Below are 12,280 nucleotides of genomic sequence, written 5' to 3'. Positions count from 1 at the left end.
GGTTTATAAGACCGTAGAACGTTTAACATCGCTACGATATCGAAAATAATTCCGTCTGCATCCTTCTGTATCTTTCAGCTTCGTCTTCGCTGACCGAGGGAATGAATTCGCGTGCGGCTTTCAAGAAGTCTTCCAGATCCACGGTAACCGAATCGTTCGATTCGATCTTGTCGAAAGTAGACTGATCGTGTTCGCTCAAGACTCTACGTGCAGCGTTCAACCACGCGTTGGAACAGACAGAATACAGGTCAGCGCCAGTCGTGTGATCCGGTAACTCGTGTACCAGTTTCGATAATTCTTCTCCGTTTTCGCGCAATTTGAATTTACGAGTCAACGCCTCCAGTACTTTTAATTGCGAATCACGGTTGGAATGAATTCCGACGTATAGTAATTTGTCGAAACGACCAGGTCTGAGAAGGGCACGATCGATGAGGTCTGGCCTGTTCGTAGCGCCTATAATAAATATATTGCTGGAGGAATCGAGGCCATCCATTTCGGCGAGTAACTGGGATACCACGCGGTCCATGACTCCTCCGCTATCACCGCTGCGACCACGATTGGGAGCCAATGAGTCCAGCTCGTCAAAAAATATTATACACGGAGCCGCAGCTCTTGCTCGCTCGAATACTACGGACGATAATCCATTGTTTACGTTTATGTTTTAAAACACACGTCTAATCATGTATTCTATCGTCCATAATCCTTAAAGTTTTACCTTGTCTAACATTTTTCTCGCTTTGACCGACGTACATGTTCAACATCTCGGGACCTTTAATCGATAAGAAATGAAGTTGATACTCCGTCGCAACGGCCTTAGCGAGAAGCGTCTTCCCAGTTCCAGGGGGCCCGTACAAAAGCAGTCCAGACTGACCGAATCCAAGAGCATTCAACAGTGGGAGCTGAATTCGACGCATAATTTCATGTTTTAAATCCGCTAAACCACCTATGTCTTCCCAATGAACTTTTGGTACGCGTGGTACTCCCTTGCAGTCGGTGTATATAGATTGCATATACTCTATAAATACACATCAAAATGATTAAAATGAAAGTATCGTAAATAATGATAATTTTTTTTTACGGTTACCGTGATTTTACCATAAGCCTGATCAAAATCTTCTTGCGATAGCGTTAACGATTCCAAATCTTTACTATCGCTCCTTTTGCAATGAAATTTTACAGCGTTAAATATCAGGGCTCTAAGATCCGAAGATCTAAAGTCCGAACACATTCCAGATATCTTTGATAAATTCACTTTGTGACACAAATTTCTTTTTGCAAGTAGCCATGAAATTAAATCTACCCTTTTATTTTGATCTAGGTGGTCCACATAAATTGTTTCAATGAACATTCTGCTCAGTTCTGCTGATATATCAGATTCACTTGTAGTAGCTACTATAATAACAGGATACTTTACATATTTATCGTATAGCGCGGATACTTCGGTTGAAAACGTTGATATAATTCTTTCATCCTTTTGGCCCTCAGAATTTTTTCCAAATACCTCTATATTGTTTAAATAAAGTATACATGGCACAGATTGCTTAGCGTTATGTAACACGATACGTAGCTTAGCCTCCGTTTGAGCGGATGTTAACGCTTGAACTTCTGCAAAGTCTGTACAAAGAAAATTCAAACCCAATTTTTCAGATACGGTTTGAATTAACTTGCATTTGTTAGAACCCTGTGGTCCCCTAACAAGAAATATTGGCTTTATGGGTAATCGAATATCTAGAAGAAATATAAGATGCTAAATATTAAATGCATTGCTAGGACTGTATAGTTATGGTTTATTTTCAAGCAATAAGTTTTACCACAGTTTATGAATGGCAAAATACAGTGTTCTAAATGTTCCAAAGGCTCTTTAAAATTTGGTGGATACGGTTCTATTAACATCTCTGTGGTTTCTTCAAGGTAAGAATGTTTTCGAGGTAAGTAACTATGGATATTTGGCTCTTGAATAAGTGTTGTTTCTCCACGTAAAATGTACGAGCAATTATTATTTGTACAATTTTTATTATCAACAACTTTAATAGAATTAACTTTAAAATATATCACAGACAAGGAAGGGTTGCTATGTAAATACACTTGATCCGATATGTGCTCTTTTACATTGATACCAAATAAATCATTTCTCCTTAAAAATCGAGGTTTGGAAAAGTAATTTTCTAACACAGTACTTACTACATCGTTTGTACTTTCATATGGATTTGATATCATAGAAATTTTCACCTCTGTAGCAAAACTAACAAAATTATGTTTTATTGGTACTGAAATTAAATAATTATTATTATTCAATTGCTAGGATAATTTGTTAATAATAAATAATCCATTTATACTTACATAAGAAACAAGTGTCAATGGTGCACTGTAATGTATTTTCTATGTTATGTCTAACGATTTCAGATACAAATATTTCGTTTCCGTCGATATTGTTTAAAGGTATAAGTAATATTTTGTACTTTCTCAAGGATGCTTTAGAACATACATAGTACCAAGTCGGTGCAGACAATTCTAAATATTTCATATTTATCAACAAACAAGAATTACAGTCGACATAATAATTTTTCATGATATAAGATTGTTTTATTAATTTCGTCAAGACATTGTTGGGTACAATTTTCCACTTATAAGTTGTAGCAATTAATGCTTTTAACTCATAAAGTGCATAATATAAAAACATATAAAAGAGTATGTATTTGCGATTATAATTTATTAACATTTTCGTTAATTCTCGTATAAAATTCGTATAAAAATATAAAGAACTCATAATGTATTTATGTTTAAATGTGAATATTTGCCGTTTCAGAGGCAATGTCAAATAGTCGCAAGTCGGGAGATAATAGTCACGCTAATGGTAGTAAAAATAGTTCATACTTTCGCCACCAGATGGCGATTGGTTTAGTGCACCAGTGGCGCCATCGGTGAGAAAACACCTAAGTTTGTAGCGAAAATAGTTCCGGCTGTTCCAGTTAGATGACGTCACGGATACCTTTTAATCGATTGCTCTTCTTTTTGTCATAAATGCATAATTAATAGGATTCTTTGCCTTATAACACTTCGATATGGTGTTAGTATGTCCAAATTTATTATTCTTATGAATAGTTATTTAATTCGGCAACAAGCATAATCCCTTCAGTTAGTGGCGCCATCTAACAGAAGCAGTCAGAACTATTTTTCTCTATTATTCATAAAATACATTATACGAAAAGTAGTTGTAATTACAATAATTATTTCTAAGTATAGGTACAGTTTCGAGTATTCCTTTTAGTTTAATAAAAGAGAACTGTTCAAACGCAAAATCAATCAGTAGATTTAAAGAAAAGGCAAATGATTCTTGTTTATAGTATGCTCCAAAACAAACTCTCTTCCTTGAGTACATAAAACGCAAAATATGACATAAACAATGCCAAAAAAATACGTAGAATGAGTCAATGAGCATCAAAATACGCGTTGGAAAACTAAATATTTTTCTAATATTACAGAACCGTATAGCGTACTGCACGAGTTTCGATTGCGTAGTTCATTCAGAGTTCCACTTCTAAAGACGATTTTTCAATTACTTAAAGAAATAGCGAGTAACAAGCAGATAGTAGAAATGTAGATACCCGCATCTCGCTTAGTGTGTGGAATGCTACGCCATTTTTGTTATTCTTGCACTCCATTATACACAAACCTGAAGGATGGTACAGAACAGAAAGTATTATTATGGCCAAGAAGAGTGAAGTCGAAATTACGAGGGCACGGTGCGAGAAAGATATACACCGTGAAGGTCCCTCTGCAACAGCTGTGCCATTGGTAATTTTCAATAGGGTTTCGCGTGAAAACTGTATTAAGCGGTGTGAAGTTATCGTTGCATCGGTCCTCGATTTCTCGTGTATCTGATCGAATTAAAATTCGTGGTTAGCGAAACGTAACTCTTGCATCACTTAAGGCTTAAGGCACAGCATAGCAGAAGACAGTGAAAAACCGTTGGTGGCCTGTAGCCTGTAGCCGTTAAATGGAAGACTAACGTAACCTAGACTGATAGCGTCCTTATTGGAGTTATCAAGAATAGATTTGCTCCAATTTGAAGGCCCGCCGCTATTGAAAGAATATTATGCAAAGTTTTGATACGCACGAGAGGTAAGCGTTTCACGAGAAAACAACTTACGCTTTGCATTCACTGTTTAGTGACTAGTTTAGGTTGTTTGTATTGTGTTTCACCGAATACATCCCAAAATATTAAGGCCGTTTCATAATTAATGCGGCTCTTTTCGGTATACGCTTGAGATGCAAATAAACAATTTTTTGTCAACAATTCACTCGATAAGTTTTGTACGATCATTACTCGCCTTTCCGCTAGTTTTTTTATCTGCCAATTTATAAACTTCGTTTCGTTTCTATCGAAGAAATCACTGATTACACTTTTGACGTTTTGCATTGTCCCTATCTCTTTTCTGTCTAAGTAGTTTTTGAAATCTTGGAATGAAGTATTGACAGGACAACATCCTTAACGAATATTTTTCTAGTATCTTGTATACCATCATACATTTAGCAACGGTTTTGATAATATTTATATATTTTGACTCCTTTCTTTTAGAATATAAAATAGTTTGTCTAAGAATATATAGAGTTAAAAATGGACCCTGCAACAGCCATAGCTCGTTCTAAAGAAAATATTCAGCCCTTGCGTTATGGACGAAATGCTGCACAACTGGGAACTGCTTTGAGAGCTCAAGAAGATGCCGATGCTCAGCAATTACTTTTACAAGAAAAGCAGTATGTGAAAAATGAAACAGAAGTGAAAAAGAAATCTTATTGATTTCATAATATTGAAATTTCAAGCTATCATTACTATGTTTACTATTTTAGAATGTATGAAGCTGCAATAAAAAATTATGAAGGAGACGATCCTTTGGAGAATTGGTACGAATATATAATTTGGATGGAGCAGAGTTGTCCAAAAAGTGGACACGAGTCACACATTGCTAAACTTCTGCAGCAGTGCTTAGCTATATTTGAAAATGAAGTCAAGTACCATCAGGATCGTAGATATATACGTCTTTGGATTAATTATGTAAGCAATTTAAAAATTTTCTTTACACAGGAGAACAAAGTTTTTGTTACTACTTAATATAATTGTTTACAGATAAGTATGCAAAAAAATCCTTTAGAGCTGTATCAACTTTTATATACAAATGGAATTGGGACTATGGTGGCGGATATGTACAGAGCATGGGCTTTTGAATTAGAACAGATAGAAGACTATAAACGCGCCGATAAAGTTTATTTAATGGGCTTATCTGCCAAAGCGGAACCCCTGGAAGAATTGGATTACGCTCACAAGTATATGTCGCAAGCATAAACGCGATAAATAAATCTGTATCCAAGCTTCATCGAATTGTTTGTATTATTTTCAGGAACTTTCAACTTGCGGTCGCGCGTAAAACATTAGGTCATTCGGAGGATCGTAGCGAAAGATCGTTATTCGAACAACGTCAAGCTTTTAGTTCTTTAAGAGCGATAAAGGCTGGCAAAAAAGTTAGCAATGTACGTACTGGGCATCGAGTTCGTGAATACTATCCCGGTACCGTACCACAGGTTGCGCCAGCAGTTCATAATGCCGCGGTAAATCACAGGATACAAATATATCAGGAAGATGTTCCTGGCGAGTTGAAAACTTCGAGTATACTAGATCATGTTCCGATAGAAGATACAGTGCATAAAGAAAATACCATTAAAGCCGGTCCGTGGAATGGTAACGGAAGTAGGCGATGTCCGTTAATGACACACGTTACAAAGACATCTTTCAAAGTTCACGAGGATCAGCCAGATGATTATAACGCAGACAAAGTAAGATTATTCCCAAACCATACATTCTTTTTCGATGACAGCAAGTATCCCGGGTGTTTAACAGTGCCTGTATTTGTACCCGACGCTCCAAACCCAAATATTATATTAAAGCCGTATTATCCAAAAGATTTAGTTTATGCTAATAACATGGATCTAAGTATGGAAGAGATAAGAGCCCAACGGTATTCACAAAGAGCACAAGTTTTAGAGAAATCGCACGAAACGCAAGACATTAGAGAAACCGAACAACAGATTCAACACAAAAGCTTTGACGTCGAACAACAAAGACATAGCATGTCTCTGCAAGAACTACTGAGACAGCGACAAGAGTACAAGGAACAAGAAGAGCTAACCGAGAGACACCAAAAATTACAGCAACAAAGAGATGCTGAGCAATTCGAACTGGAAAGACAGAGACTTCGGGCTGAGCAAGAAAAACTCCAGAGACAGCAGTACGAAGCTGAAAATCTAGCTCTCGAGAATCAAAGGCGCGAAGCGGAACAACGAGAGTTAGAGAGATTAGAAGCTGAGAGAATCGAAACGCAAAGGCTCGAAGCGGAAAGACTCAAAGCGCAGAGACTCGAAGCGGAAAGACTCGAGGCACAAAGACTCGAAGCGCAAAGACTCGAGGCACAGAGACTCGAAGCCCAAAGACTCGAGGCACAGAGACTCGAAGTACAGAGAATGGAAGCGGAACTGAATTTGCAACAAAAGTTACAAGCCTCCAGTTTCATGCATCCGCATCACACGTCGTCCTTAACTGCCGATCCTGAGGAACATTTGCTCGGGCAAAGTCTTACCGTTAACACGAAAGAGGCGATGTCGGTAGTGCAAGATATGTGGCGTTCACCTACTTCTAATTTCCGTACTTCCATGACACCTAGAATTCCAGATTCGAAGATTTTAAAAATGTGTTTCGACATACATATGGATAGTTCGATGACTCAACACGCAATGTCGAGCAGTAAACATCATTCGTACAACTTGCAACCGTATAACGATCAGGAAAACCATCAAAATTATTCGACCCATCAAAGTTATCCCAATCAAGAGCACCAGAGTTCTTATGCTAGTCCTAAATTACACAACACATACCAGTGCGAATTGCAGGTATAATTTAAAGACAAGTTTGAGAAATTCTTTTAAGGGAGTATTCTAGCGTGGCTACGGAAAAACGAATGCAATAGAAAATCGATTTTTCTAAAACGCTAGACTAGAATACTCCCGTTAAGCGATAAGTCTGTATTAATTCTCTAAACAATTGGTTCCAGCAACATCACGAGCAACAAGTGCAGCAATCCCATTCTCGACCGCATCATTCGCAGCATCATCAACAGTTGATGCAACCCCATCAGCCCGCCCATGTGATGCCGCATCATCAGTCTTCTCTTAGCCATCCTTCGCATCTGCAAACTCACAGCCAGATTCAGCCGCATCATCAGTCTCATTCCCAGCAACATCAACATTCGCCTAACCAACACCTTCACCATCAACCACATCAAGCGCACCAACACATACAACACTTGCAACATACCGTTTACGCCAACATAACACCAAGCGATATCGCTTATCAACCGTATCCCGCGCAGTTGGAATCCTCGTTGTTGCAACAAAACGTCGAACCTCAGAAACAGCTTCATTTCACGCCATACACCGAACCTGACGTGGAAACCAACAAACCGTATAGAATGCCTCCGGAGTTACCGTACATAAAGTCCCCAGGTATGAATCGGAGAGACATCAAGTATCTCGAAGGTGCCGAGGACAAAGAGAACGCTATCGTCGTTGACTATAATGGGCCGATAGAAGAGAATATGACATCGAAGCCAGCTGACGAAAACAATTTATATATCGATGAAAGCCTCGGTATTAGTCCATTAACAGACAATAATGACACGTGTTTCACCGAAGCATTTAATACCCAATTGGCCAGTTCTACACCTATGACAAATCATTTCAAACAAACTTACAAAGCACCAGAAGAAACTCCACAGTATTCGAACCAATGCGCTGTGCCTCCACGGTATGCAAATCTTTCATATATAGTAGCTTGTTTGCATTAGAATATTTAACATAATTAGAGTCTAATTGTTGATTAATACGATTCGCGGTAATTTCATATTTACTTGAGATTTCATTCACAGTAACACAGAACCGCCTCATGTCGAAGGCGACGAAAAATTGAGCGTTATACTGGAATCGACTAGAGAATATATATCGAGCAGTTCTGGTAGTAGCGTTCACACGAGAACCGCTGGATTGGCTTTCACGTTAACCAAGGAAGATTTGGTTCCTATTAAAGAACACTCCATTAGTCAATGTAATTTCATCAAATGTATTTAATGACCATTGTTTATCGTAATATTTTGCACGTATAAAGAGGTATTTTATGTTTGGTAAGGTGAAAGCGAAGAGGTTACAGATGCCACGCTACACGCGAATCAACTTTACGACCAAAATCTTCAAGCTCAGATTCAAGCTGTGCATGCCCAAAGTCCGCGTACGGTGCAACGTAACGTGGATCAAATTACTTCTGAAATTAAGAAGAACTGTGATCTACGAAAATCGATTAATTTTAAACTGAACGAGATAGAGGAACAGGATGACAAAGTTGATCCGATGGAGTGCGAGGAACATCACGAACCGATGGAACAAGCAGAGGAAGAAAGCTTTCAGTTTCCTTCGGGAGACACAAATCCTTTTGACAAAAACTTAATAGCTAGTCTTTTAAAGAAATTAAAATTCCCCCAGCCGCATCATGCAGAAGGATATGTGAGACTAGATACTAATTTAAATAAGCTTGTGCCTTCTACTGTGGTTACGCTTGGTTAGTGTGCTTCGATATAGAGACATCTATCATAGACGCGTATTGTTTTGTGTTATATTTGTATCTACTTAATGTATTCAGGTAATGAAACGTATGATTTGGATAAGTGCCTTGGAAAGGGAATGTATGGTACAGTATTCAAAGCAGTGAGTCTACAAACAGGTCAAACAGTTGCCCTAAAAACTCAAAAGCCTGCTTGGGTGTGGGAATTTTATATTACTAGAGAGATTAAAGCTCGTTTAACTAATCCACATGTGGTAGCGTATATATTATTATTACATCAAACAGTATGTCATTAATTATCTTAAATTTTTGATATATTAACGCGTATCTTTCGTTTTCAGTTGCGTGGATTTATGGATGTCTCGATGGTATACGTTGCGAATAACAGCAGCGTACTGGTGTCGGAGTATTCCAAATATGGAACACTATTAGCGGTAACGAATCAAATAAAAATTGCTACGGGTAAACCATTGGTGGAGCAGTTAGCTATATTCTTCACAATCGAAATGTTGCAAATTGTGGAGTACTTACATAAATGCCAAATAATACACGGAGACATCAAGCCGGACAATTTTCTGTTAATGCGTTTGTAAGTGCTTGATACTTCGCATTATTGTACTAGATTAATTATATCATTGTATACGTAAATTCGATACTTTGCAGACCCACGGAAGATGTAAGGCCAACGATACAGTTAATAGATTTCGGATGTAGCATAGATATGAGTCTTTTGCCGGAGAAGACGACATTTACTCAGGTTATAAAGACAGAAGACTTTACATGTATCGAGATGCAAACCGGCAGACCGTGGACGTACCAGACCGATCTGTATTGCTTAGCCGCGACAAGTCATTGTTTACTGTTTGGCAATTACATGAGAGTATCGAATATCGGCGGGCACTGGTCCATCACCACGAAGTTACCAAGGTATTTGCGTTTGAACGAAATGATTTACGAAGAAACATAATTAATTAATAATTGATCGATACGAAAATGTAGGTACATGAAGAGAACTCTTTGGGAGAAATTCTTCACAGAACTGTTAAATATTGAATCCTGCGATAAAATGCCAGATTTATCTTCGCTACGTAATATGATGGAAGAAACATTAGCGCAAATGGATGCGCAGACAAGAATTAGAAACTTTGTCAATATTCTAAACAAACGATAACACTTACTGAATGCGCTGTATCGAATGTTATGTCTCATTGTGTGCACATATTTAGTAAAGAACCAGAAGATCGCGAGATGGCGGAGAATTAATGTTATTGTGCTATTTATTATAAAAGTTAATACTACAGTGATATATGTACTACACAGTTAATAATACATGAAATGCACTTTATGGCCTGCTTCGTGGAGGCTTTAAGAAACTATATTGCTTGCACATAATCAATTATACTAGGAGTACTGAATATTTGATTGAATTAAAAAGAGGGAAAAAGTCGAACGGAAAAAGGAAAACTTTTATATTACTGACATTTTACGCGCCATAAGTTATAAAAATGTCTTTCAAGATACCTCGTGACACAGTACCTGGATGTTAGCATCTGTCACGTAATTTGTGTAAAGGCAGATTTGTATAATAAAGTTGAGTAAAAAAAAAGACGAGACTTCGAGAACATGAATATGTAAAAAAAAAAAAAGTAATATTTATAATACAATGCGCGTGTGATAAATGCGGGCTGTTTATCTATGTATGTAGTGTTTATATCATATATATGAAATAAACTTTTGTTCTACAGGTATCAAGTTTCTTACACGCACATACATTTTAATATGATTATATTAAAATTTTAGTTATCATTACATGTTCTGTAAGAAAAATAAAACTATTTATGCTGCAATTAATTGCTTATGATGCTAATGTTTTCTTTCGTTTTAGGTATTCTTTAAATTGGCGTTTCACTGTTAATGAAATATGATATAGTTAATAATGTATGCAAGCGAAATTTTGTACGAAACACTAATGAAATGTATGTACAATTATTTATCTGGTTTCGATCGATTCGTTTGTTTCAAATGTGCAGGCTTATTCGCCAGTATCCACTAAACAGGCCTTTATGTAGTATATTTTATAAAATAGAATTTACTGTATTAAACTACGCAAACGATAGAAATTTCAGATTTGTGTTCGAATGATTCAATTTTATAAAATGCACAAGAACATTAGGTTGTCTGATATTTAAATAATAATATAAATTATATGTATAGCATTACGAAACGTATAAACAATAATAGACAGCCTATTGTTCTCATTTAGGAATTTTTGGGAATATGCCTTGTCTTATTTTGACAGTGCAACGTAAAATATTTAGGTTATAATGCGATATTATATTACGTATGGCTATTCGACACACTCTTTAATAAAGGAATACAAAAAAAAAGAATAAAAACTGGTACACTGCCGGAGTTAGGTTTAGTTATGAAAATGAATTAAGAAAGAAGCATATTCTCTTGCAATAGGTTCACATTTACTACAGTTAGTTTACTTATTTTTATAAAAATTAGAAAAATATAAGTCTCTATTAAAATCGCTGATTGTATTTAGGAGTTTTTGTTTTACATACCATCTTCGTTTTGGCGACATTAACGACACAACATGAAGTTATAAAAATTGTCTTAGGCTAGTTTCACGATCTGTGTAATTTCGTAACTTTGGTAATTTGATAAAATTCGTATATTTCTTCTTGCACTATTATGCTATAGTAGTCGATCATAAAATTACATAAATAGTCTGATCTTATAAGTACAATTATTTACAAAAATTAATTATTATTATTATTGCGCGGCAACTGTAAATGATGTAAAAAAATCGAATTTATGATTGTCACGAACTCCATAAAATATCGAGATTCATATCCTTGATCCTTAATCCATAATTACAATAGATGATTGCACAAGTGCGCATAATTGTCATACCCATGAATATACTTACTTTTTTCCTCTTCAAGTCTTACCGTAAAACTTTCGATTCAATAAATATAACAGCAAATTCACGTTAACCTTTGCTTTACCAAACATATCCATGATCGGTGCACCTTCGAATTGCAATTCGAGCAGCGTTTGTATGTCAATATCGACTTTTTCCATTTCCACTCCCATGAACTTGCAACGTACGTTAAAAAGACCACTGTGTTCCGTTGGACTTATCTCGAAGATAACGTTCTTAAATTGTGATTGCGGAAGTCCATCGATTTCCAGCAGCACCCCCTTTTCTTGTAACTTTGCACCCGAATATTTTAACGTCATCTTCGACCTTAGCTTTGCATGACTATTTTTCTGGAACGCTTTGAACGCTTGCAAAGACCTGCAAGTAATTTTTATCCGTAACAAGCGCGAATAACAGAATATAGAACAATCGTGTTACATACCCTCTTCCTGTGTGCAGGTTCTCCAAACATCTTTGTATGTATTCGTTATAATATTCAACTTGTTCTTGATAATACTTGGATTTTTCTTCCAGTCTTTGTTTCGTTGTACGCAAGGTCTGCAACTCCTTATTTCGAATAATTCGATACTTCCCTTTGTTACAAAGATCTTTGGCCACCGCTGTTATGATATTTTGATATCCGTCCGTTTGACTGACCCATCCTCCTAATTCTAGTTTGTTGAGGT

At 36.6% G+C, this 12,280-nt stretch overlaps 2 protein-coding genes across 2 annotated transcripts; one reads left to right on the top strand and one right to left on the bottom strand.

Moving 5' to 3' along the window:
• Positions 1–22: 22 nt before the first annotated feature.
• Positions 23–3,718, bottom strand: LOC128891022 (peroxisomal ATPase PEX6). Its single transcript, XM_054150151.1, has 6 exons — positions 3,606–3,718; positions 2,341–3,538; positions 1,812–2,267; positions 1,096–1,728; positions 716–1,015; positions 23–627 (listed from the first exon to the last, which is right to left on the bottom strand). The coding sequence occupies exons 2-6, from the start codon at positions 2,765–2,767 to the stop codon at positions 32–34; spliced, it is 2,412 nt and encodes an 803-aa protein (XP_054006126.1). The 5' UTR covers positions 2,768–3,538; positions 3,606–3,718; the 3' UTR covers positions 23–31.
• A 244-nt stretch (positions 3,719–3,962) lies between these two features.
• Positions 3,963–11,661, top strand: LOC128891020 (uncharacterized). Its single transcript, XM_054150150.1, has 12 exons — positions 3,963–4,122; positions 4,580–4,758; positions 4,852–5,056; positions 5,129–5,325; positions 5,400–6,942; positions 7,104–7,855; positions 7,977–8,152; positions 8,234–8,659; positions 8,741–8,916; positions 9,004–9,251; positions 9,326–9,589; positions 9,662–11,661. Exons 2-12 carry the CDS (start codon positions 4,619–4,621, stop codon positions 9,831–9,833), a joined length of 4,299 nt encoding a protein of 1,432 aa, XP_054006125.1. The 5' UTR covers positions 3,963–4,122; positions 4,580–4,618; the 3' UTR covers positions 9,834–11,661.
• Positions 11,662–12,280: the final 619 nt, after the last annotated feature.

Source organism: Hylaeus anthracinus, unplaced genomic scaffold, assembly GCF_026225885.1.
Source record: "Hylaeus anthracinus isolate JK02 unplaced genomic scaffold, UHH_iyHylAnth1.0_haploid 12001, whole genome shotgun sequence".
Lineage (NCBI taxonomy): Eukaryota > Metazoa > Arthropoda > Insecta > Hymenoptera > Colletidae > Hylaeus > Hylaeus anthracinus.
The sequence above is the reverse complement of the archived record's forward strand: the minus strand, read 5'-3'. Positions and strand labels throughout refer to the sequence as shown.